The sequence below is a fragment of the Heliangelus exortis genome, chromosome 1, assembly GCF_036169615.1.
Source record: "Heliangelus exortis chromosome 1, bHelExo1.hap1, whole genome shotgun sequence".
Taxonomy (NCBI): domain Eukaryota; kingdom Metazoa; phylum Chordata; class Aves; order Apodiformes; family Trochilidae; genus Heliangelus; species Heliangelus exortis.
Genome location: NC_092422.1, coordinates 117,944,533 through 117,970,917, shown reverse-complemented (window position 1 = coordinate 117,970,917; position 26,385 = coordinate 117,944,533). Strand labels below are relative to the sequence as shown.

At 44.5% G+C, this 26,385-nt stretch overlaps 2 protein-coding genes across 4 annotated transcripts in view; one reads left to right on the top strand and one right to left on the bottom strand.

Annotated features, from left to right (window-relative positions):
• SPAG17 (sperm associated antigen 17) overlaps positions 1 to 2,233 on the top strand; it is a 98,660-nt gene extending 96,427 nt beyond the window's left edge. For both annotated transcript variants that reach the window (XM_071761146.1, XM_071761139.1), the window contains one exon: positions 2,108 to 2,233. In XM_071761146.1, the coding sequence (XP_071617247.1) occupies positions 2,108 to 2,128 (21 nt within the window). In that variant the 3' untranslated portion in view covers positions 2,129 to 2,233. The remainder of the gene's footprint in view (positions 1 to 2,107) is intronic.
• Positions 2,234 to 3,763: 1,530 nt separating this feature from the next.
• Positions 3,764 to 26,368, bottom strand: WDR3 (WD repeat domain 3). Of its 2 annotated transcripts, XM_071761158.1 has the most exons (26): positions 26,037 to 26,367; positions 25,158 to 25,367; positions 24,703 to 24,821; positions 22,964 to 23,042; positions 22,515 to 22,610; positions 21,855 to 21,965; positions 20,802 to 20,903; positions 20,583 to 20,680; positions 19,622 to 19,717; positions 18,882 to 19,112; positions 17,977 to 18,070; positions 17,496 to 17,597; positions 14,973 to 15,058; positions 14,384 to 14,519; positions 13,629 to 13,685; positions 12,858 to 12,958; positions 12,596 to 12,707; positions 12,354 to 12,488; positions 10,675 to 10,725; positions 9,987 to 10,052; positions 9,066 to 9,158; positions 8,464 to 8,511; positions 6,657 to 6,700; positions 6,044 to 6,172; positions 5,223 to 5,316; positions 3,764 to 4,624 (listed from the first exon to the last, which is right to left on the bottom strand). In XM_071761158.1, the coding sequence occupies exons 1-26, from the start codon at positions 26,205 to 26,207 to the stop codon at positions 4,469 to 4,471; spliced, it is 2,817 nt and encodes a 938-aa protein (XP_071617259.1). In that variant the 5' UTR covers positions 26,208 to 26,367; the 3' UTR covers positions 3,764 to 4,468. The 2 variants fall into 2 exon arrangements, 1 of the variants encoding a protein (XP_071617259.1); XR_011729302.1 differs by lacking the exon at positions 3,764 to 4,624 and having other exon boundaries at positions 5,962 to 6,172; positions 26,037 to 26,368.
• Between the last annotated feature and the right edge of the window lie 17 nt (positions 26,369 to 26,385).

Genomic DNA, 26,385 nt, shown 5'->3' with positions numbered 1-26,385 from the left:
ATCCAGCAGTAAAGCTGTCATGCACACATCACACAGACACGGCAACCTGAGACATGAAAAGGGAAGCGCTGGGTGACACAAACCAAAGGACCCACTGCAAGAGATTTATTATGACTGCTCAGAGCAGTGATGGAGGCACTCATAGCAAAGCCTCCCCAGTCCTATCCCCAATCCTTTATTTATAAACTGTCTCAATTTTAAAACAAGTCATCAAGCTTCCTGGCAGCTGGGGGCTGGATTATTAGTTAAGCCCTAATAAATCAGCCTCTCTTTAGCACTCTCCACTTTCTAAAACCAAGTCTTACTGCTGACCTTTTGACAGTAATAGCAAGCCTAATCAGGAGGAGTCTAAACAGGAGTCCCTTGTTACAGACAGACAGGGCAACCCTGACATGACAGGTTCAAGTACACACAACCCTCTGCACACATCGTTTCATACAGCACATTTACATAATCGTAGAGAATCAGAGTATACGGAGAATCTTCCCTGGCAACAAGAAAGCATTACTGGGAATTCCTCCTCAAAGCACCACTTAACATGTTTAACATTAGGCTGATGTTCCACTCACATCAACTCAGGTATTTTAAATACAGTACAATTGATGGTGACAGTTCACAAACAGGAACTCTGCGGATGTTTCTTCTCTCCTCAGCTCAATAGTCCCCATTTGTCTCCTGTGTAACACTGGCATCTTATTTTTCTTTCAACTTTAACATGTAAGTCTGCCATGTTATCTAACAAGTCCATAAAGAAATCCCAACTGTATCTCATTCCCTCTCCTCTGGAGAAAAAGAGAAGTGACTCACATCAATCAAGTCACAAAAGAGACTGCAGAAAGACACACCTCAGACTGCTGTGTCTGCTCTAGGACTGCCCAGCCTACATTAAATAGCACTCTTTTTTTTCCTGTTTAAATATCTTCCTACCTTTTCCAGTATGGAATTTACCCCCCCAAATAAAATGCAGTCATGGTCTAGAACAGCAAATTTAAGCCCTTCCAGCTTAGGGGCTTACAACTCGTAGCTCACCAGTAAATAAAATTTAGACAAACTTCTCTCACAATAGTGTTCAAATTGGAAAGTACTCACCCAGTCACTTCACAGTTCAGTGAGACACCCCCTGTCCCAAAAGAAATTCTAATCAGTGTCATCTCCCATTAGAAGCTCCAAGTGGAGAAAAATTAATGACAGGGTATTCTCTTCCCACATGGCTAATCCAGTTAATCACAGCTGCAGTCTCTACAGCCAGATCTCTCTTCTGGTCTGACCCAGTCTTTTTGTGAACTGATCGATGATTCCTTCTGAAGGTGGCTACAGCTACACCATGCTATCCAAACACCTCTACCAAATGCCTCTTCAAACATTACTCACCACAAAATCTTCCAGACTTTCCATCTCAAACATGACAAGGCTCTGGTTGGTTGAGTCACAAAACATGAAACACAGATGCTCCTAGGTTAAGTCCTGCATTTGGTTAGTCTTGTTCAGCCATTCAGAACAGAAATAATTAAGCCTTTGCAGAGGCACTTTGACAACTTTTTAATTTCATATCAGGTGTTTATCACCACAGCCACAGTGATTTTGATTTTTTTAAGTCTTAGAAACGTCCCTGCAACATTAGAACTGATCACCAATTTACCATACCTCCTATTAAAGCCCAACAAGCAAAAAGACAGATGAAGCATCACCTGACCAAGCTTAATCATATCTCATTTATATTTTTTTTAGTTATTTTTCATTTGTATTTAAAATATTTCACAAAGATTCTCTTAATATACTACGTAGAAAGCTGTCCATGAAAGCCTTCAGTTTAGCAAGCTAGACTGCCCGTCCTGAATGTGTGGCCAGGATCTTTATGCTTCTCAATTTGAGAAATAAAAGCAAATTCTTAATATAGTTCAAGCCCACCTGAGAACCCTTTATCACACTGTTCCCTTCCAACAGCACAAGCAGAGGCCAGTTCTACTGAACCAGTGCATAGCAGTCACAGTGCTCATGCAACATTTGCATAGAATCTTCACGTAATTACTGGATTTGCTCCAACAGCTGTACAGAAGTAGAGTTTTGTATTTCTTTCATGTTAATTTTCTCCCCTCTTTCACTACAGGTTAGAGCCCAAGAAGAGTAACATGAAGATCAGCAATACTGGAATACCTGAATTTTAGTCCAATGTTATGGAAACATCCCAGTGTTGACTTTTTCATTTATTTAATCAGATCTATGTGAATGAGTATTTTGTGTGTCCCCTATTAATGGGATGGGTGGTTGAAAAGTTGCACAGCCTTCTGACCTGGCTCTCTGAGATGCAAACAGTTAAAAGATCACTGTCTCCCAACCCCAGTGTTTGATACTTCGCACTCAGAAGAGTGCTGAATGCTTCCTAATAGATATATTCTGTTTTCAAAAGGGATTAGTTTTCTAGAACCTGTGCTGAGGCACCTGAAATATTTTTTAAGTACTGATGCACACAGGAGTTTTCACTGAAGTCAGCTGTGATTCATCATGAAAAAGCTGCTGATCTGCTCTGTTATTTTTAATTCTTACGTTTCTGTTTCCTTTCACAATCATAGGCTTAACTTTCTTTGTGTTCACCTACCTTTAATTAGCTGCAGACACCAGATGGAAGTTATGAGTACACAAAGTTACACTGGACAGGGAGGGATCGACAGGGATTCTGCTTATATCCTTTTGTTCACTATCAGACACGATCATCCTCAATACTCATCTGCACAGCTCTCTTCATGGACAACTGAGCCACACAAAAATGGCCATTTTTCTCCCCTTGTTCCTGCATATGCTGTAGTGACTGGACCATCTCAGTCTCCTTGTGAGACACCACGTTTCTATACACAAGTGCAGTTCTGCTTGCTTTTTCTATCAATTAATTTCCAGTGAGTTGCCTTCCCGTGCTTCATCCTTTTTCCAGCATGTGACATCTTGAGGGAATTTTCCTTGATATATGCAGACAACTTCTCTCAACAATTTACAGTGACTGAGAATCCCATGATTTGGGATTAAATAACAACCTTCACCAGTGTGAAATATAAATGCCAGTTTTGAACTCTCCCATCCCATACTGTTAAGTGAGACATATATTCTAATGATAAAACACATCTTAAGTTGGCTCTGTGTGTGCTCAGGTTTGTTAAGTTCAGGGAATTTAAGCTAAGAATAGGCAAGTTGAGGTACCCAAAGATATCAGAATTCTAGTGTATCAGTGGATTGTTGGCACAGGACAGACCTCTTCCCTTTAAAGTGTATGCTGAGCTCCCTCAGCAGCCATCTGAGTACTGCACTGGTGTTTTCCACTGCCCCCCCCAGACATGACTATTTGTCCATCAGCTCTGAGTCAGATTTGGCCTATGAACCACAGCTGACTGTAGGCTCAGGAAGGTCCCCAAATGGATCCCCAGCACTGGGCATTGTTTCAGGCCTACCTACAGATGAGAAAACACTGTCTCACCTCCCAAATCTAGCAGTTGACCGAGTACCCAGAAGCAGCCCCTGCCAGTTCCACCAAACCTGTGACTCCTGGTAAGAGTCCACGTGTCCTGTGAGCTAATCACTTACCAACAGCTCACTTTATCCTGCCCCACTGCCCCTGCTGTGAAAATAAATCATTTTACCTGATACAGGACAAGTACAACATTGCAACAATTCTGAGCCATTTCTGAAAACTGGAGCAAGGACACTATAAACAACCCATGCTTCTCACACTCAGTCAGTTAACTCCACAGAACAGCACAATCCTGAACAGTAGACCTTTCATTTGCTCCCACAGATTTTATTCTCTGGGGAAAAAAATCCTTTGAGAACTGACACACAGGGCAAGGCAGTTGAGGCTTTACTAGAAAAATATCAGGAATAAAGTCCATGAACAAAGTTGTCTCATAAAGCATATATAAATATGCCTTTAATAACTTTTTCCCAGTCCCACTAAAAAGCAAGTTGCTGTAGATGAAGTTTTCACACCTTGGCAGAAGTCACAGAGCTTTGCCCAGAGGCTCTAAGCACTGCCACAAACCACCAGCAGGTGTCAAAACAGGATAAAATTTTGCCAGCTGCCTTCCCTGGGGAAGCAGTCCATGGTCCCATGAGCAGTCCATGTGCTGGATTCACTCCACTCAGTTAAAGCACTGCCAGAATGAGCTGACCTTTCCTGCAGGAGAAATCAAGTCCGTTTCTAATGGGCATTCTGCTGGAGGAAAAGCATGGACCTTCAACAGCCACCTCAGAAATAGTTCAAATGCAAACATGTGCAGCAGATGACAGAGTTCATCTCAGAGACAACCACTCTGAGTTGGTTATATGCCAGGTTATATGCCAGGTTACACCATGTGGGGTGTAACCCAGACTTTACCCCAGTCACTGGATATCATCACAGGTGTCCAGCCATGAGAACGCTTCCATGGCCAGTACTGAGGTTACATGACCACATCCAGGTGCTCCGGGTCTTGGGCAGCAAATGTTAGGCCATTCCAAGAACCATCTTCTCTTTCTTCTTCCTCTTCCTCTTTTTTTCCTCAAAACGGTCAGTAGCATCAGCAAAAAATGTCACCTCATCCTTGGCCTCAATCTCCCTCTTCAGGTACTGGAGCCCTGCCATATTGAATCCGAGCACATCCTGTGGAGAAAGATCAGAAACACTTTTTGAGGCACATCTCAACCTTGTTAGGGGGCAGAGGGTCCTGCACTGGTTACCCTCTAGTAAGAAATGATGAAAGCAAGACATGAAATAAAGCAACATTATTTAAAGTAAACTTCAGCTAAGCAGGTGAACAGTAGGTCCTGCACTCTGTTCCCCACAGTTGTCTCTTAACAGAGCAGCTGTCATCCACTGGTATTTTCTGAAAGACAAGTTGCTGGCAGGCAACTGAAGCTGCCTCTGGGAAGACACACAGTTTGCATTATTGGCAAGACTGGTAGCCCACAGAAAAGCCCATGAGAAATGAGTTTATTTACCTCCTACATGTTTAGAAACCAGCAAGCCAAACCCCAAATACAGACATGAAAGAAAACCAAAGGTAAATGAGAGAGGGAGCATGAGCACAGGCTCCTCACTGGGTAGTCTCATGTCAGGAAGAACATACTGAGAAGGCTGCCTTTAGGTGTAATGGGCTGAAACCTCCATCCAACTTTCTCACTGGATACCCACAGACAACACACACTCTCAGATGTTGGCCCATCCTGTTATTCCAGAACAGGAAGGCTGCAACACTTACCCGTGTCTCACTGACTCTGGAGATTGTGGTTTTCTTCAGATTTTCTATCACTGTCACCAGCATGTGGTTGCTTGTGATCTGCCCAAAGTGTATCCTGGAAACAAAGCAGACAGTGATGTATTGCAGCATTGTTCCTAGAAACATCAGAAATCCCCTCTCCCAAGTCTCTGTATGTTCTGGGCATAGAATTTTTCTAAAATTAGGCCTCCCCAAACCAGCCTTATATAACAGACATGGGTAGATTTATCTGGAAAGCTTTTATCTGAAGCTTCTCTTTAACACAACAGTAGTTCACAGGCAAGGTCTCTCTGAGGCACTCTTGGAGGACATGGGCTCTACAGTGACACTGTGCCAGTCAACAGTGCCATTTCAGCCTGAATGAAGACTCTGTCATACCAATAAGATTCTGGGGACCAGGACCAGACAACCCATCTGGGCATGCTGACACTGCACCCAAGCAATCCACTCCCACCCACCATCTTATGCAGTCTGCAGTGATTCCTCACCTCCTGCAAAGACCACGCCTTTATTCCCAAGAGCTTCAGACCCAGAGACAATTGAAAAAGCCCACACTCTTACACTACAGGCATTCAAACAATGTTATCTTTGCTGTCCCAAAGCACTGACTCACAGCACAGGAGCAAACAGCACATCTGTGTTCATGTATCTGGCACAAAGTGAGTTCATGACATGCACCAGCACAAGGGGGACCAGACCAACTGGCAGGCCCGCTACTGACCTGAGCCCTGTTGGAACTTCCTTGGGTCCAGATTCTGGACAGCAACAGCAGCTAAGCCAAGCTTAACAGATAAAAAACTCACTTGAGTAGGAAGAGGAGAGCTCGGCACAGGAGTTCAATGTCTGAACCCAGGTGAATATATTCATTGAAGAGTCTGAGCAGGTCAGGGACATAGGAGAAGGGCAGCACCAGGAGAGACTCTTCCAGCTCACTGAGGAGAAAGCAAAGGGGCAGAGTCTCAGTCACTGCACTGCCACAGATCAGCAGGAAACACTTTTGTATCCGTAGGTTCTGGTACAAAAACTGTACTAAACATTCCTCACTGCTGGTCTGTGACTGCCCACAAAGCAGAGTGCATCTGCACAGACTATAGCCCAGGCCACCAGCAGACATATTTCAGGCACACAAACTTCCCTCCTCAGCACCCCCAAGCTGCTCTTCACACACATGTGCAAAATATACACAGGCTTCATTTAACACCCCCCATGGAAGAAACAATATGCCTAATGCATGCATGCCTAATGCCTAATTCCATGCATGCTCCAAAAGACACTTCCAGGAACAGTAATTTCCCAGTTCCCCAGCACTGCCCATACCCAGCACAAGAGACCATTCCAGGACCCCAGTCAGTCCTGGGCCCAAAAATCCAATACTTAGCCAAAAACCTGTATAGCAATAAGGCTCTTGGGACTCACCTTGACTTGACCTTCTTGAAAACTTCTAGCACGTAGGCAGAAGGCTGTAACAGAGGAAAGATACCAGCTCTGCATATTGAGAAACATACCAGGACAAACATGTGCCTCAAGGTCCATGCCACCCAGTTTAAAAAATGCAGTCATGTCTTGTGAGACAGACAGAGCAAGCTGAATGTAACAAAGAGGAAACCCCTTCAGCTGCAATCAGCTTCCGGTATGAGAGGTTCTCCCTCCACAAAACACGAACACAGCCTTCTCAGGATACTCTAAAATGGTGAAGAATAATGTAAAAAGTCTATTTTATACCCAACCAGCTAAATCATCTCCTATTGTGATCAATGAATCTTGTAAAAACTGAATAAAAAGCTTGGTGAGACAGGCAACTTACAAATAAAAAAACCTCACGCAAACTCATCTCCTAAATACTTAATTTCTGCTCCTCCTGTTTATCTGCTGAAAGTTTTGGCAGATGCAGAACAGAGCAGAGCTGGGAACTGGCAAAGAAAAGTGCCTGAGTAGTAAGTCATAGGTTTTCATTCACTTCTGTTCAGTCCATTCATCTTATAATTAAATACACCTATAATCATGGAAGAAGGGAGAGAAGAGCTCTTTTAAGGTGATTACAGGTGGTTAGAAGGGTAAATAAAAAAAGAGTGTAGGAGTATATATGGGAATAAACCAGGAAAACTCAAAACCAACCAGAGTAGTGTACATATTTTTTGTCAAATTCATTTATAACTATTTTGTATAGTCATAAAATTCCAAGAGTTTATCAAAAAACTGTTGTTCACTAGTATGGCACTAATGGGTACTGTCACCAGCTCTAGCATGCAACACCTGGACATTAAAATACTATATACAGAATTTTCTCAGTGTCAATTCTTTAGGATCAGAATCAGTACAGAATCAGTAACTGATGAAATAAATCTGGGCAGCTACAACACAGCTCCTCAGAGCTGCTCCTCTGGGGTTACAGCTGCACAGGCAGTCATTTAGGGTCAGGCAGCCTTCATGCACTTCCAGATCCTGCTTCGTGAGCCAAGAAAATACAGTAGGTATGTTGGGACAAGTGTTCCACAAGCAGAGTCTCCCAAGAAAGAGGATAAGTGACTGTCAGTCCATTAAGGGTCTTTCTTCAAGGTTTGACACACCGAGTTCTCACCATGGTCACATAACAGGGAATGTCATAACTTGCATCAATATTTTTACTCAGCAGCCTAGCACTTGGACTAGCACCTTCTTCCAGGGCTTTGAAAATGGGTTCAAATTCCCTTCTTTGTACAGTGAGACTCAAACACCACCCACCTCCAAAGAAATTGCTAACTACTAAGCCCTAAGATTTTATTCACCCCAGCTCCATCTATTCAACTTGCAATTAAAGATGCCTGTATTCACAGAGGGAGGGAATGGTTCTGGCTAAGGGTTCACAGATATCATGTGGTTCTCAATGACACATTCCAGTAGGTTCTCAGCTATTTTGTATAAGATAGCACAGCTCCTCCAAACTATACCATAGCATGGCAACTGCACCCTCCTGGCAGGAGGAGGGTGTGCTCTTAGGCACAGGGAACTAGCTTTCCCATATTTTGGAGAAGACTGTAAACCACAAGCTCATTATAAGGTAGTTGAGAAGTACCACCACAAAAACCTCAAACTGTGTTCCCTTTGCACCAGCAAAAGTGCTCAATTTTCATTTCAAGTTGTAGTAAGTAGTCCTCCTTCCCAGCAGCAACCCCCAACCCAGTTCAGCCATCAAATCAACCAGGTTAGAATGGCCAACCACCTGTGGCCTTAGCATTCTACTTACTGTGATATTTCCATAGGCACGGAGGATGGGATTGACAGGAAAGGGAACCTGGAGACACAGAATGATCTAGAATGAGGCAGGCGTGTTTGTAAAAATGTGTATTCCCAGAGAAAACTAAGTCACACTAGAAGACAGGTTTTATCAAGTGTCTTCCTGCACTTCCCACACCCCCAGCCTCCCCAGAACATCACTGAAAGCCTCGTTTGCAGCCAGGAGACAATCTCATTATCAAATATGCATGATGTATCAATTTTCTTCCACTTCTTGTCACTTTTCCCACTTTTATAACAGCCCCTTATTTTGCAAGAAGTGTGGAAGTGAAGGCAAAGAACAGGCTTTAGGATGAATTTGCAGCAGCACGCTCTCCCAGAGACAAACCTTTCATCCTACTATGGCTTTAAACATAAATATTGTTGGAAAGAATACACCACTAACTGTGCCCCAGGACACAGTGCCATGTTGATCTCCAAAAGATTTCAGCACATCTTTGCTATGCCCAGCTGACCTGATTTTATCTGTACGCTGAGCCTTTCCACCCAGATGACAAAGCTGGAAGAATACACCCACAGGCCTTGGGACTGGTACATTCCTCAGTCTTTTACCTCTTTTCCTGCAGCTTTGCATATAGCCTTGTGCTCTGTCAGTTTTGCCATCTCTTCTCTGTACAGCTCAATAGCTTCCATGATCCGCTCGGCCTGCGCAGCACAAGAACATCAGTGACACCAGACAAGCCAAAGCAAAGCTCAAGTCCCAGTGCACAAAAAGAGGGGGGGAGGCAGAGGGGGCAACACAGAGCATCACAGGACATCTTCACCACTACTCTGAGCACATCAATCATGTCCTGAAGATGTCAGACACAATTCACACTCCCCCCACTGCCCCAGGTGCTCTCTGCTGCAGCTTCAATCATTGCCTTGACGTTGAACTGTACCCCCAAGAAGCAGTACCCCTTGGAGGCATGAGGCAGGGTCAGGCCATTTTGAGTATTCAGATTAAGGATTTCCACTGTATTTACAAGATGAAAATCTGTGGCCATGAAATAACACACACCACACCTTCTAAGTACACCTCCCACCTCAGGCACTGCAACTTAATTCCACCTTCAACAGATGCCTAGCAGGACTGGGCAGCACTTCAAGAGGAGAACCTAATATCTAGAGAACTTCCCAGCTGTCCTGTGCTTGTTTGGGCTGGAGATCCCAAAAGGCAAGAGCAACCCCATCTGTCCCATACATGACAGAGAAATCTGCAGCCTGAATACCTAGGAAGGAAGGAATCTTACACCTCATTCACTGGAGTTCTCAGGAGGAGGCAGTTCCTGGTGGGTGTGTCTTCAGAGTCAGACCCCTCCCTGTTAGCCATGGAGTAGGACAGGCTGCTCTTGCAGGAGAGGCAGTTTTGTCCTTATGTGACAGCACAGACTACTCCCCTTCAAACTGATGCTCCAACCCCACGACAGCCCCCCTTCCTTTGAGAGACTGATAAGGCAGAAAGCAGTGCTGAAAGGACCAACACAATCTTACCGCTTTGATGGTTTCAATTGTCTTCTTTCCTGCCAGCCCTGTCTCTCCTTGTGTTTCTCCAGCCACCTACAAAATACAGAGTTTTGCAACTCTCTGCTCCTGCAGCTGACACACGTAGGCACCTCCTGCATCTTTACCCCAATCCATACTAAGGAAAACTGCTCATTTATCTGGGGGAAGACAGGATTTCCCAAGTGCACAGCTCTTCCTCAGGAACAGAGGAACCGTGTGAACACAGCTCTGGGAAGCAAAAAACCACAGCTCTTGTTCTGCCAACAGAGACTGAGTGACCCCATCAGTGTCAAAACTCTCAGCGACACAACCCAAGCATCTGAGCAAGAGGGATCAAGCTTTCCCACCCCTCCTGCACCACATGGATCTGGAAGCTGCTGTCAGAAGGCAGCCCAGCCTCAGTATAGAGCTGGTGTGGAAGGGGAACAGCACAGTAAAGTTCCAGAATCCACAGCTACTGTGCAGCAGTTTGGGCAGCTACACATTCTCTCCTCAAGTTCTCTGTATGAAGAACCACAGCCAGCTGCATCGTGGGGGAACCACAGCTTCAGCAGCACACTGTTCTCAAAGCAAGAAAATTGCGAGCTCTCTCTGACACCTCTCCCATGTCTCTTACAGAAATAATTATTCCAGGCTCTGTACAGTCAGATGGACACAGACAAATGCTGCAACTCACCACAGGCTGCTCCTCCTTTGCCACACTCTCTTCGTACTCAGCTTCTCGTTGCTACAGTGGATGAGAACACAACACATTAACACAGGTCAGCAGGAAGCAAGCAGGGTTACAAGTCTCACCCAGACTCTGCAGCTTCATGCAACCCATTGCAGAACCAGGACAAATCAGCAGAGATCAATGATGCCAGAGTAAAATGCCCACCTGACCCTGGTCCCAACCCCATGGAGAACTCTGCAATCTTCCAGACAGAAAGAAACCAAGATCTCTGCTCTGGATGCAAGAGCAGCCTGCAGACAGCCCACCAAGCTAAGATAATGACAACAGCACCAGAGGTTCCACCTGGCACACAGTACAGAAGAAACAAGCCTGCTGAAATTCCAGAGTAGTCCAAGCCTGTAGGAGGAAAAAGGCTCCTGCATGGCACCTCTCAAGATGAACAGGGTCCCATCAGTGTGTAATTCACTACTGGTGTATTCATGCCCACACTTGTTACTACCTTGTTACTACACCCAAAACAGTTTTCTGGTGTCTGGAAAAAGAGCAGTATCTGTGTCTCCTTTTGGCACCATCATTCCTAGCACAACAACTACTGGACATCAAGATGCTGCTGATAGGTCACCTCGGCTGTCTACAGACAGGGTGGGACTCTTCTCCCACTGTGGTTTGAGAACTGATTTAAGGAGAGACAGAGCCAGATTCCTTTGAGGGATAGACTAAAAAGACCAGAGTCCCAAATTGGTCCAAAGAAATTTCCAATTGGATACATGAAACAAATGCATCTGCCAAACCCAAGGGTGGTTCAGCACTGGAACAGGTGCTCAGACAGGCTGGATACTCCCCTTCCTTGGAGATGTTCATGTATCAAAGAAAAGTCTCTAAGCAGTCTGATACAGCTTTAAGGTTATCCTGCAGCAAGCAACTAGGCTGCCCAGGGAGGTGGTGGATTCTCCATTCCTGGAGGTTTTTAAGAAGAGACTGATGTGGCACTCAGTGCCATGGTCTGGTAACCATGGTGGCAGTGGATCAAGGGTTGGACTTGATGATCTCAGAGGTCCTTTGCAACCTGGATGATTCTGTGTGATTCTGGGTTAGACTAGAGACTCCCCCAGTTTCCTTCCTATTGAAGTCCTTGAGTCTGTGATTCCTCACAATAGATGCCCAAATGGAGTAGAGGGGGCTAATTCCAGCACCTCTGAGCTCTGGGGTCTCCTACCAAGATAGAACAGAGCTCTCATGGTTGGAAACAGGGAAGCCAAGACAAACTGCATTTAACAGGAGTCATCTGCTGAACTGGCTCCAAAGCACGCCAGAGTTGAAAGGAGCACAGAAGAACAGGAGAAGACCAATGACAGGAGTCAACAGACCTGTAGAAAACCACAGCTATAGAAGAAATTGGAGAAAGCAAGAGAGAAACAACTTAGCCAGTCACCTGCAATACAGTACAGACAGGCAAGCACCTGCTACATCTGTAGCGCTGTCTCCAAACAACTGACAGCTACCATCACATCATGGAAAAGCTGTCAGTCAGCCCTGGGCACCTTAACACCAGTCTGCAGTTATAGTCAGGAGAAAGTCTACCAAGTGTGGAGCCAGACTTGTCTACAATGAAAAATGAGGAATCTGCCTGCTGGAGAGAAAACAGGTCTGGAAGTTGTTTGGAGGAAGGATGTGACTCTCACCATCTCCCTTTCCTCTTCCAAAACAAGTGGCTCCCTTGTCCTTTCCCAGAGGCGCAGAGACTTGTCATGAGATGCTGACACCACGTAGTCTCCATTGGGACTGAGTGCCAAACACCATACCTCCTGGTGATGTCCCTGCATAGTAGACAGAAGAGGTAAGTCATGAACCCCACCAGCCCCCGAGGGAAACACTGCTCATGTAGGAATAATGCTTCTTTTTAAGAGTCTCCAAAACTTCCTACCTCCAGCGTCTGGATGTGCTCAAACTTATCTGCATCCCACTGTTTAATTTTGCTGTCCTTCCCAGCTGTGAAGAAGAGATGGGATTTCGCCACAAACTGCAGATACATCACACTGGAAAGGGAAAAGGCTCAAATTCACCCATCTGGAGAAGACTCTAGACATCCCCCCACTCTATGCTGGACAACAGGGTTATTGCTGGATCACAACCTCTAGGGAGATAAAACAGCCCACAACCCAGAGATGCTGTAGGATTTGACTGACCTGTCATCATGAGCAAAGAGAGAGCGGTGACAGTCCCCAAAATCCAAGCCCCAAATCTTCACATTCCTGTCAGCAGAGCCAGTTGCAATTAGAGTGCCATCCTACAGAGTGATGAAGAGAGGAGGGTATGGGCAGCTGTCCCAGGAGGAACTGCTGCTGAGCCAGTGAATAAGCAGTGCTGAGTAGACAAGTACCTGGCTCCTGCCCTCCTGATCCCTCCACCTCCTTTCACCAGGGTGGCTCACACCTTTGGTACTGACACAGCCCACTGACAGCACCCTGACTCTTTTCTGAACCTCTGTAGGCATTTAAGACCTTAGATACACCTTGACTATTTTGGCTTCCAACCAGAGACACTCCAGAGCAAGGTACAGCCCAAGAATGCACAGATATCAAGAGGCTGCTCCACCTCAGCACCTGCTTTCTGCTCCAACTAACAAAGAAACCCTCCTCTCACAGAGCAGCTTTAGCAGTAAGCAGGCTGTATCGCTTAAGAGAGGTGAAAGGAACCACCTCAGCATTTTGATTTCCACTTGCTCACAAAATGCCCTGGTCAGTACTGTGATGACTGCTACCCTATGACCCCTCCCAGCAAACAAAGACCTCCAGGATAAGGAGGGGCTTGCTGTATTACATCAAGAAATTGCTAAGTCAGAAGCAATCAAGTAACAAAAAGGCATTATCCTAGAGGTCTTGCTGTTGGCAGAGGTTCTTGCTGTCATGCGTATCACCATGAGACACCACCTAACACACAGCCCCAGGGGTACTTACAGAGCAGATGTCCATACACAGCACTGGCAGCTTGTGTCCATACAGGGAAAGGAAGAACTGAAGCAGAGGAAAAATGTCTCAGTTAAGATATGCTGAGTAGAGACGTGCAAAAATCTCAAGCTCCAGGCTAGTTCTGCTCTTTCTGAGGACTTCTGTCTCTCTAGCACTTCCTCACTTTGATTCTTGCCCTGAAAACTGCCAGCAGCAGAACCACGATGGCAGAGCTGAGAGGGGGGTGGAAGTGCCCAAGCAAGCTAAATCTGGTGCTAATCACCACCACCAGTGGAGTTTCTTTCTCTTTCCCTGTCATTGCTGTTTTTTTGTCATTTTTGTCTGTTTTTTGTCATCCCCTAACATTCACATGCTAATCCACACTCACAAAACCATCACACACTGCTCACTATGAAGATTCTACTCCCCCAGGCTTTGCCTCTGCTATTATTTATTCGATGCCACGTGTGGCCTTAGTGCCCCACAACTCTGGAGTACCACCATATCTGCAGGGTTTAGAGTGAACCTTGCCACCTGCAGGTTCACAGCACTTTCCAGATGGAAAGTGAATCTTCTCCCCAGTGTGGCCCAGCCATGGTTCTGTTAGGTTTGTTCACCAACAGGCACCTGAAGTGGGATGCATGATATCTCCTTGATTCTTACTGGTGTCCCACAATAAACAGACACCTCCTGCACACTCCTGATCTTTCAGGCTGCAGTGACACCACCCTCTGCACAGCCTCGCAGCCCATTCAGTCATGCACCTTCAGAGTGTCAGTATAGAAAATCTTGACAGTGCAGTCCAGTAAGGAGACGGCCAGCAGCTTCTGGTTGGGGCTGTACCTCACACAGAGAACATCTTCATCCAGCTGCAAAACACGCACATGCTTCATGGAGAGCCTGACAGCAAAATGAGGGAAAAAAACCAGATTGTTATCCCAAATAAACAAACTGGGAAGAGGTATGAATACAACTCCTACATGGTACCCTGGAAAAGCAAGTTAATTCTAACATACAGGATCTCATTCCTCATTATGACTTGAACAAGACAGGACTGTAAATAAGCAAGACATTTCAGGTTGATGAAATTCATTGCTAAATTTACTGCTTAATGATCTGGGGGCCCACCCTGTGATTAGAAGCAAAAGTGACACACACACAAGGGATGAGAATGTGGCAAGTTCCCCTCCCCAGCTAAGCTCAGACCTTTAAAGAGGAGGGCTGACCTGACACTCTTCTACATGTGTCCCACATCCATGTCATGATTACTCCTTAGAGTGCACAGCAAAGGCCAAAGCATCCATTAACAACAATGGACACTACAGCTGAATGGAGTCTAGAAAGTTTTCTTACCTTTTCTGAACGCTGCTCTCATCCTTCACAAGCTCAAACTCCCAGAACTTGACACATTTATCAGCACCTCCTGTCACAAAGCCACGCTGCGGGGGAAAACAAAAAAATTACTGTGAAACCAGTTTTTCTATAACCCAGAGAAATTCCACACAAGGAATTGTCAGAACATGGGTTGGTATTTGAAGTGTCCCACATTCCTACAGTATTCGTGATTATGTGGACACTACCAGGAGCACTTGATCTGTTTGAAGCATGCATTCATTACCCTTTGGCTGCACAACAACAATTGCAAAAGCTCTGCCAGAGAAGTCTAAGACAAAGATTTCAAATGTAAATCAAGACATGAGCTGAAACTTCAGGACCAAAAGCAGTCATCTCAGCTGTAGGCAATGATGTGCTTGTGTTCTGTGGGCAAGCTGATGCTCTCACTGTTACTGGATCACACAAACCTCACCACCACCACACAAGCACACTTCTAAAGGAAGGACAGTTAAACATAACTCTTTTACATTAAGAACAGAGGCAACATTTGTCCCATATGTTTTAATCTCAGGAAGTAAAATCTCAGGATGAATCTCAGGAAGTAAAAACCACTCCAGTTTCTAGTGCAACATGACCACATAGGAAAAATAAGAAATATATAACTCTTTTACATTAAGAACAGAGGCAACATTTGTCCCATGTTTTAATCTGTAGGGTGAATGAATCTCAGGAAGTAAACACCACTCCAGTTTCTAGCGCAACATGACCACATAAGAAAAATAAGAAATATATGCACAACAAACAGAAAGTGGAAATTGACAGAAACCAGTATGAAACTGAGCTGTGGTAATAGAGGAAAACTGACACAAGGAGTAAAAGGCACAAATAGATTTCAACAGCCAGGGTGGTTAGGCTGTGTGACTGTGGAAGTGTAAAATGGGAACATCAACAAAATATAATCTTCTCAGCAGTACTGACCTATTTCTAGAGGGAAGTATGAGAACTATTAAATAGCAATGCTCAGTAAACATGGGTTCAGTAAATATTTCTCATCTGTTGTGCTCAGGGGAATGCAACATACCACAATCCCATTACAAGACAGTGATGAAAAAATGCTCCAAATGCTTACATGGCTTTCCAAAAGCAGCTACCCACTTCGGACATTTGTAAATAAATGAGTTATATCCCCCCAAATCCAAGACTTTTATAGAGCAGAAATAGGCAATCCCTAAGTTGTCAATATCCATTCTCAGAAACTTCAGAAACACTGAGGCAGGTTGAGGAAGAAGCAAATTTAACACCGTAATTCAGACACAGTAAACAGGCAGAGAAGGTAACTGACAGCATGGTCAACAAGAAGTAACATTAATTACAGTTTCCATGAAACTAAAAGTAAACCACATACAGGGAAAAAAGCCTATGGAAAATTAATTTGATGGGCATGGATCCTCTTCCTTAAGATTAAAGCTGTAGTTTAGAACAGTTGGTGGTATGCATTAAAATATTTGCATTAAAAAACTAGGATAATACAGTTCAATAGTGTACATTCTCCCTGGATTAAAGGCCAGCTAAGAGGGTCCAAAGCTTGATGTAAAATTAGAAATACTTGGTAACTCGACACTATGCCACTTAGATTTTATGGATTACTAGGAAAATAACCAGGTAAATGTATCTATACAATTTCAGATCTATTCAATCTATCTGCAAAAAAAGCGTGCCTACACAGAACCAAAACATTAATTTATAAGTTAGGAAGCAAGAATCTAAGATCCACATATATGCCTTCTGCAAAGCAGTGTCCCAAAATGGGCTTTGAGGAACACAGTTGATTATTGTCTGAATAATCTGCAGAGCTATTGCCAGAAGAGCTACTTAAGTGCTCTGATGGATTGAAAAATCACTGCTGTATAATTCCTATCACACAGTAAATCCAGATCCTGGGACCACCAGTCAGAAAAAAAAGACTCACAGTAACTTTAAAAGTACCACATGAACAATTAAGAGTCTGAAAAATAGATCCTGCAGGGACAATTGTTCAGTGTAATGACCAGCAGATAGTTAGGGAGGGTGATGTGGTCACTCAAGAAGAGTGCTACACACAACAAAAACATCACTATGATCACAAGATCTTTAAGCAAGCAGACAAGGAGCAAATTTAACAAGGAGGGTAATCAGCCACAGCAGCACGTTATGAGGGACAGAAGCTCTCATAACAGATGGAACACATCCACAAGATATTTACACACAAATAAACACAAGGGAAGTCCAAGTGTTTTCAACGATGCAGAAGCCAGATAAGGTGATGAGGATGGCCCCATCCAGCCCAAAGACTCACTGCCGTGTGCCACACAGCTTCCAAGATTATTCATCAAGCTCTGCATGTATCCACAGTTAAAGCTCTTAGATGCTACTAACTGCATCCTCCACCTCCCAGGATAAGGGGCTCTCCTGCTCCAATCAGTAATACAAACACAGCACTCCAGGCAGAAGCCACAGGAAAAGATGTTCAGCAGATGATGCTTAGAAGGGTGGCTGAGTTACCTGGTCTGGTGAAAGTGCAATGGACCACACTGCCCCATCGTGAGCACTGACTGTCTCCATCAAACTTCCAGAAGCCAGGTCAAACAGCTGCAGCTTCCCTGTCTGTGGAGACACATCACAGAGGACATATCAGCCCATCTACCTTCACGACACATGATAACTCCTAGCAGAAAAGCACTCCTGCCACCCATCCTCTGAACAGCCAGCTTCATTAGATGGCTGTTGTACACAGATGGCCAAACTCCTGTTCTCCATCAGGCACTTCCCACAGCTCTCCCAAGCCATCCAGTTCAAGCCACAGGAACTACATAGAGTTTGGGAACAGAGAGGAACCTGACTGGCAGAGAGGTTTTTACAGCTGAAAAGGAGTGCTCCAGATGAGGAGACACGGTGCATTCATTTTCTGTAAGGCTGCCTTAGTGGCATTTTCAGAACACTTCCAGACCTGGGCAGCCTGAAGTGCAGAAAGGACCCTATTTACCTTGGTGCCAACAATGACCTGACGGTCTCCTGGGACAAAGAGCGAGCAGAGCGCGTACTCGCAGTCCATCGTCCGGATGCACTGCAGGGTTGATCTGTGGGGAAAGGCAGAGCCCAAACCCTCTTATCACACACAGAATCTGACCCAGTAAGTGAGGCACACACCACAGTAGTCCCTGTCCACAACCAACTGGTCAGCTGGGGCCAGATGATACACCACCCCCATCCTATGACCCAAATGCTATCCAGCATTACTGCTAAGAGTATTTTTCACCAAAACACAGTTACGTAGTTCACCATTATCATTTATTGCTGTTCCAAGCAAGGGCAAAGCTCCTGTTTTCCAACAGCAATTACTGTCATTCAGGACAGGAGGGGAGTGTAAGACAGAACTCAAAGGAAACAGAGCTTGAAATCAGCACCACTCAGGAAACACTGGGGCAACATTCCAGAGCAAAACAGCTGCCTACTCAGTCTAACACCAGATCCTTTGGAGAAGATGCCAAGAAAGCCATGTTCCCTAAAGAATAGGGAGTAGCTAGTTTAGGATAACAGCACCTCTTAGTAAAAAAGACCCCACAAAAAAATACAATCTATACTACACTACTACATACAGCCTTTGTGTTTACAGGTAAGTCTTTGCATCCCTGCCATAAACTTAGGCTCAGCACTGTTTTACAGCCTCAAACTCCATGAGTTTATCATGCAGTTTTAGCTCTAGAGCTGCTCAGTTTCTGTAACAAAGAAAGTCAAATAGCTTTCTAATTCACTTCCTTTACTTCACTTAGTATTTTATATATCTCCATCATACCCTCTTATCACTGCTCCTTTGAACACAGCATCCCTTGAGTTCTGGCAGACTGACACACATAGAGCAGAGTGGACTGACACAACTGGACTGCGTACCTGTTCCAAATCTTTACAGACTCTGCAGCTCCTGAGAGAATGGCAATGTTGTCAGAGCTAAAAGCCAATGTCCTGACATCACTACGGTGGCCTCCAATGGTTATCCTGGATGCACGGACAGCCTGTGAGACTTGTGCTGACAGGTTCAGGTTGTACGTCTCAATTACGTTGTTCTGGAGCAGCAGTACAATCTTCAGCTCTCCTTTTGGAGAGAGAATCAAGTCAAATGACCTGTTTGATTAGACAAAAATCACAACTGTACAAAGGGGCAACAAGCTGAAATGCAGAAGGGATCAAATATCAAGAACAACTGAGAAAGATGATATTAGATGCAGGGATCCCACAGCCAAGAGCACACTAAGCCACAGAGGTGTGCACACAGGACACCACTTCTGGAACAGATGTGAATGGACTGTTCAGCTTGAAAAAGACCTGCAGGATCATCCTGTCCAACCTTTAACCCAACTCTACTAACCTAGCTCTGCCACCCCACTGCTGAACCCCATCCCTAAGCATTGCACCTATACAATTTTTAAACACATTTGGGGATGGTGACTCCACCACCTCCCTGGGGAGCCCACTGCAGTGCTTGATAATCATGGTGAGCCCCTCCCCAGCTCCAAGATCAGCAGATGTTAGGAGAAAAGTTCTTCCATCTCTCCCTGTACTGAGCTGTGCAGAGCTGTCCACAAGCAGCTGCATACCCACAGCTCAGCCTCCACAACAGGCTTTCCACTCACTTGATTTTAGAAGAAGCTTTGATGTTAGTGACCCGGTGAATCTCCTCCTGCAGGCTCAGCTCCACAATTCTTTCAGGTTCGCCTTCGGAGTTCTGTCTAGAAATGTCAGATCATGCAGGAGAGTCAAATAACCCAGCTCTGCCAAAACAAACTAACACACAGAGAGTAACATACAAAAAAACACTTAGCCTGCTGAAAAAAACCCTCTCTTTTCCAAAAGTGATAACTACATTTCAGAACAGGGTGACACAATGAAGTTCATGCTGGTATATAGATTAATAAAGTGATCAACTAAAAAAGGCAACCTCCTCTGGAGTCAAACAACTTGAACCAGTCATGTTAGAAAGATGGAGACAAAACAGACAACAGAAAGGTGTTTGAGTGGGAAATCAGCTTTTGCTCATCTGCTACCACTCATTTAAAGACCTCAGCCATTGCCAAAATGCATCTCCAGATTTATGTGCTCTGTGCTTGAGTTTCTACCCTGGAGCCAGACCAGGATATTCAGAGGCACTCAGCATAAAATAAACAATAATAAAGCTCTCACCTGTATCCGTGCCTGCTAGGCAGTAGAACAGTAGATGAGGTATCAAGAGTCACTCTGACTTTTCAGGTGAAACTCTCATTTCTGTGTATCCTATCAAGGCTTTTATTTGATGCAGTAAGCATTGTAAATATGAATGACAGACAGAAGTGAACAGCTCAGAAAAGTTCATTTTATGCCTATTTCTTTGCATACACTAGCTTTTTTTGCAAGGGGAAGACTCAGAAAGAAAGGTCCCTGGGAGCAGAGAAGTGTTGCTTTAGACAAGCAACAAGGATGCACAGTAACAGTGTCCCCAGAATAAAACAGCCAGCCCCAACAGAACCTGGAGTTCAACCACTGTGCCATACTGCTGGAGGGGTTTTCTAACATGGCTCTAGACACAGACAGCATCTATATATATCCAAGACTGCTTACTTGTTTTTTTTCTTTGCTTTCTTCATTTTCTTTTCCAATTTCTTTTGGATTTCCTCTTTGGAAAGGACAGAGAACACTTCCAGAACAGCATCTGTTCCCTAGAGATGAGCAAGTAAAGTCATAGGCACACAAACCCCTGGCTGGCCCTTAGAGAAATAACCCAGGGTCTCAAACAGTCTCCTATACAGTTTGATAGCAGAGCACCCCCACACTACTTACATGGCAGGCCAAAATCTTGCCTGTTTGGTCAGTGGCAAGAGTAACCACCCGGTCTCTCCCTTCCCGCATGATGGATCCAACTTTGCTGCACTTTAAAAGGCGCTGCAGGGAAAGGAGGAGAAGAACTTTGGTCTGAAAGGTCAAGTGATCTCAAATAAACTCAGAAACCTACCGGCAAGGGACATCAAGAGGAGAAAAAGGGGAAATGAACCTGCAGGGGCCCAGTAGAACAGCTAGCAAGCATAATCTAGGGACAAAAGCATTTGTGTGAGCTATGGCTTTTCTTACATTTTGTTGCATCTTAGCTGGAAATATTAATGGACAAATAACTTAGTGTTATTGGAAAACCAGTCGCTTAAGAGACAGAGCTACAAAGATAGCACAGCTGAGTTCCTCTGTCAGAAGAGGCAGAGAAGGCAAGAACAGACTCCTAAATTGATTACTAAAGGGAAAGAAATCCTCTGGAGAGAAAGTTGGAAAAGTATTAAACAAGGTCAGGTATCTATCATAACTACAAAATCTATCATAATCCCAAAATCTGAGGAGAACCCCAGAAAGTTCCACTGGATAGTCAAATTCAATCAAGTCTCCACCAGCAGCACAAGATTGTGTTATAGTGCAACTTAGACCACTCAGCTTCTGCTACTGACCTGCAAAGCTGAACATCATCACTGAATTCAGCAGCAGCCAACAAGCAACTATTCTAGTGTTGTTTGATGGAAGAGTTTTGTTAGCATAGGGTCAAATTTTAAATATTTGCTAGTCCTCCCCAAACAGAATGCAAAGAAAAAGCTTTCAGTGGAGAGTAACGTATATATTTCAGCCCATGTATTTTGGATGTTTCACAGGTAGCTAAAGCAGCAACATGTTAGAAATCAAGACAAAGAATTACCACATTTTTCCTAACAAGGTAATTATGACACTCAGGGTATAAACCCAATACACAGATGCAATGCACAAGAGACTCTAAAACTCCTGCTGCCTCTGCAAGCAGCACCATGCAGATGTGTTTAGATACCCCATCACACAGAATGTATGCAAAACTGAGCTTACTTCCTCAGGATGCTCATCCAACTCTAGCATCTCATCCTCTTCGGTGTTTTCTTCTGTTCCAAGTGAAAACCCTTTGCTTTTCTTGGATTCTGGTTCATCAGGGTCTTTTCCCTGTTCATGGACCAAAAAAAAAAAAAACAAACCAAAAAAAAAAACCTAAGGAGTACCGTAAGGCACCAAGAGCTAAGGTGTTCTGGTTTCTGTTTCACACTTCATTTTCCTGGAGGAACATGTGTTCTGTGAAATGCAATTAAGTGGCCTACAGCATGCCTGTAGGCACCAAACACTACATGTCCTCCCCTGCTTATCATCCACCCAAATGACTGTCTTCTCTAGATGCAAGCCAGAAGGCAGGAAGACCTGACACATTCCATAAATCTTGTTCTGGAAATGCTCAGAGCTTCTACATGTAAGCCAGAGGGCAGGAAGATCTGACACGCTCTGGAAATCTTGTTCTGGAGTACCCACAGCTTCACTTGAAAGCTCAAAATACAGAAAAAAAACCAGCAAAATCTATCCCAAGAGCAGCTTCTGGGCCCCTCAGACAGCAAAGACATTGCTTTGGCTCCAATTCCCAGAACGTCCTAGTTGCAGACCCATCTTAGCCCAAAGACAAGGAATCTGGCAAGACCATGAGAGATTACAGAGGGAGTATCTTACCTCCTGGATGTAAGTGATATCCCAGACTCGCAGCTCACTGTCAGCACTCCCAGTGACCAGACGCTTCTCTTCGGATATCAAAACCATCCCCCAAACCTGTACAGAGGCACAATGTGAGGAATTGGTTTATGGCTCCTTTAATTATCATAACAGCAGCAGAGCATCTTCAATTTATTTATTTAAATTGCAATCAAGAAAAGACCGGATCTAGCCAGGACTCCTCCAGGGACATCTTGTGTTGGAATTGTCACCTACTGCGTGTTGATGCTCTTGTAAAGTTTGGAAGTTTCTCACCTGCTCCTCCCTAAAACGTTACTGACAAGCAAAACACATCACATTGTCAGCTTACAACTCCCGTGTTTCCCTGATAGCAGGGAAAGCACAAAATGAGCCATTACATGTAATCCAAAGTCCCTCCACCCCAACAGCTCCCCACATACCCACTTTACCTCAGTACGGTGTCCAACCAGAGTTTTGAAGCAGTGCTGGGTGTCCAGATCCCACCATTTCACCAACGTATCTTTGCCACTGGAACGAAGAACAAAAACTCAAGACACGAGGAAAGACTTAGAAAAGTCACAGAAATAAAAAAAAAAAAAATCTACAGCATGCCACAACACACCACAACATACCACAGAGCAGCTGCTCAAACACTGAATTTTGCAAGGTGCACAAGAACAAAGTAAAGCAGTACAAAGGTACTGCAAAAAGGTTTACAGCACGTCACTGACAACTGCTTCCTTCTCCTTCAAGGCCCCATGTCACACAGCATGAGAACAATATTCTTTAACTTAGGGTGGGAACAATAAGCACAAACTCCCGATCAGTTCTAAAGCTACCTCTAAACACTCCCTCCACATTCTCAACCTGTGCACAAACCATGCCATGAGAAAAGCAGATGCCTTTACTCTGAGCACTGACCTGGAGCTGCTAATCCTAACAGTTTCAGTCCTTCAAAGCCCCTGAACCACTGGATCTCCTTGAAAACACATTTCTGCTTATATTATGCTACCTCAGAACTACAAGAGCATCCAACAAAAGTAATTTGAACAGATTCTTCAGCTACACTCTACAACAAGTAATACATCCTTTATTTTGGTAACTTTGTTAGAGCCTATTTTCCTCAATAAGTTTCAACTAAAAAAAAATATAAAACTTGTTCCATTGCTATGATCAAGATTTTTTTTTAAAAATAGCTATTGATACCTATTGTTAGTCCATCTCCTTTGTTACACAGGACCCTAAAGTACTTGTAAATTTGACATGAAAAAAAAAATTCTTTGTTCAAAGGACTGCAATTAGCTGCTTAAGCAAAAAAAGAAACTAACATATGGAAGCAAAACTTTGCATCTCCAGAAAAACAGAGTAACACCTGGACTCTGTTAATTTAACAGGGGAAAAAAAAAAAAAAGGAATTCCTTGTCTCAATGTAGCTACTGAGAGAATTAAGAGAGAATTAAGCATTTTTAAAGCTGACCTTGCAAAGACTTGAAATTGCATTAAGAAACAGGCACAATCTACCAAACCAACGAAATATTTTTTTCCATCTGACACAACAAAAAAGCCAAAAGAAACTTCTTCTAATTCTACACTGAGCTGATTGCATGTATTTTTCTGTTAAGCTATTAGATGATGCATTAATAAAGATTACTGACTGATATTTGAGTATCTTCCCCCAACTGTTTATTATTAAAGGGATACAGTCAACCAGCAGTTCATGCTGAATAGCTAAAAAATGACTAAAAAAAAACCCCATCAACTTTGAATTAATTCTTACTATTACAGCTTACTAGGAAACAATTTTTCTGTCACACTGATATGTAAAGTACACATACAAAAGTCTGCTTAATTCCTTAAGATATACAGTAAAACCATATATATACATAATGAACATACTACCACTACTTCTTGTTACATTAATTCTAAGTTGCTATATTTACCAGCAAGCTAGGCTTGTCCAAACCCTATTCCTCAGGACAGCCATTCCAGTTCCACTTAGCACACTTGGACTCAAACACCAGACTTGACAAATACATGGATGGGGCAAAATCATACTCTAAGATGCTCACGGGTCTGAGATATCATGAGTTGAGAGGAAAACACAAATGGCTGTAGCACCTGGGATGACTAAATTGCAAGTAAAACCATGGCTACTTTCCTGATGGACCTTACACTTAGTCTGGCTCACCTGGTGACCAACAGGTTCTTCTCCTTCAAGAACAGGACTTGAGTGACAGCATCCTTGTGTCCTCTCAGCCGGTACAAACCACTCTCATTGATGACATCCCACACAATGACATCTGTATCCTGGAACAGACAGAAGATGTCCAAGAGACTGGCACTTGTCTCTGCAAAATGCCTACCTCTGCCCTGCCTTTTGCTACTCCTGACCTCACAAGTTTCCACACTTTTAGTTAACAGCTCCACACTCCTTCCCTGCAGCTCCTGCTGCTCTCCCAGTCCTGGGCTCCCCAACTCCATCACTGTCTTGCAGCCCTAACTCATCTCACTGCCATGGGCAGAAGCCACATAACTCAGTTAAAATACCAAACTCAGTTAAAATTCCAAACATTCTGGTGCAGGTCAGCCTTCTCCATGGAGCATTCCTATGAAAGGGCTATCCTCCAGATTTGTAACCCTCACCTTGGAGCCAGATACCAGCCGGCCACCCAGATGGTCATACTGCAGGGCTGTAACTGCAGTCTTGTGTCCATTGAAAGTGATGGTTGCTTCTCCACTTAGGAGGCTGAAGACACGGATTGATCCATCCTCATACCCCACAGCCAAGTGCAACCCATCTGGAGAGGGACAGAGGCAACTGACCTCCTGCTTCAGACCCTTAAGGATAAGAACCTGCAATTTTCGGGAGACAAAACACGATTATCAACATGAATAATGTTGATAAATGGCATATCAGAACAGATACTGACACAGCAGAAAATACATGTTCTGCTCTTCTACTGAACTTCAAACTAAGCATTTCTGCCACTTCAGAAGTTTTTTTTTTTTTTTTTTAGCTTCCTGCGTTGAATGCTGTATTATTAACCCCATTTTGCAAGGCAGAGAGCAGCTAGAAATGATTTCTCAATCAAACAGGAAACTGATGCAGAATGAGGCTGGGAACACAGAAGTCCAAATTTCTGACAGTAAAATCTGAAGGCTGCTTGATGACTCATTACATCTCACTTGGCCTTTCTCCAGTGAAGGGCAGAATTGCTTAAGAATGATAAAAACCTCTCCAAAACACACTGGCAGTCACCACTCCAGGGGCTGTAAAGCAAACCCTGAATTCATTTTCTAGTGGACAGTAGCACTTACAATGATTTCCAAATCTCACATCAGAAAAGATGAAGGGCAACAAATCTGGTGAAGGCTCACAAGTCCTGTGAGACTGCTTAGTCTGGAGAAAAGGAGGCTGAGGGCAGACCTTAATGCTCAGTAAAACTACCTGAAAGGAGGCACCACTCCCCCCGGCCTTCATCACCCGCCACCGCCGCCCCGGGGAGGGCCCCGCTCTCTCACCTTCTCTCCTTTCCGCGTATCCCACACGAAGACGTGTTCGCAGGCCGGCACGGCCACGCAGCGGCCGCGCTCGCCGCGAAACGCCACGAAGGCCGCGTTGCCCCTGGCGCTGCCCACCAGCCCGAAGAGGGCGGCGGGACCGTACCGCAGGTACTGCCGGGTGAGGCCCATGGCGGGCGGCGGGAAGGAGGGGGGGGGGTGGGGGAAGGGGAACGGAAAGGAGAACGGGAGTGGCACTAACGGGGGCGACAGCGCTGAGGTGACCGCCCGCACGTGCCGCGAGACCGGAAGTAACGGGAGGAGAGGCGATTCTCCCGGCGGAAGTGACGCGCTGAAGCCGGTGTCCGGG

What these genes read in the sequence shown, in the direction of transcription:
- WDR3 (XM_071761158.1), bottom strand. Translation starts at nt 26,207, where the DNA reads ATGGGCCTCACCCGGCAGTACCTGCGGTACGGTCCCGCCGCCCTCTTC. An exon ending in ATACGCGGAAAGGAGAGAAG is followed by an intron (nt 25,368 to 26,036) that starts GTGAGAGAGCGG and finishes CGAAAATTGCAG; the next exon opens with GTTCTTATCCTTAAGGGTCT. An exon ending in TGTGTATGGACATCTGCTCT is followed by an intron (nt 12,959 to 13,628) that starts GTAAGTACCCCT and finishes ATCACTCTGTAG; the next exon opens with GATGGCACTCTAATTGCAAC.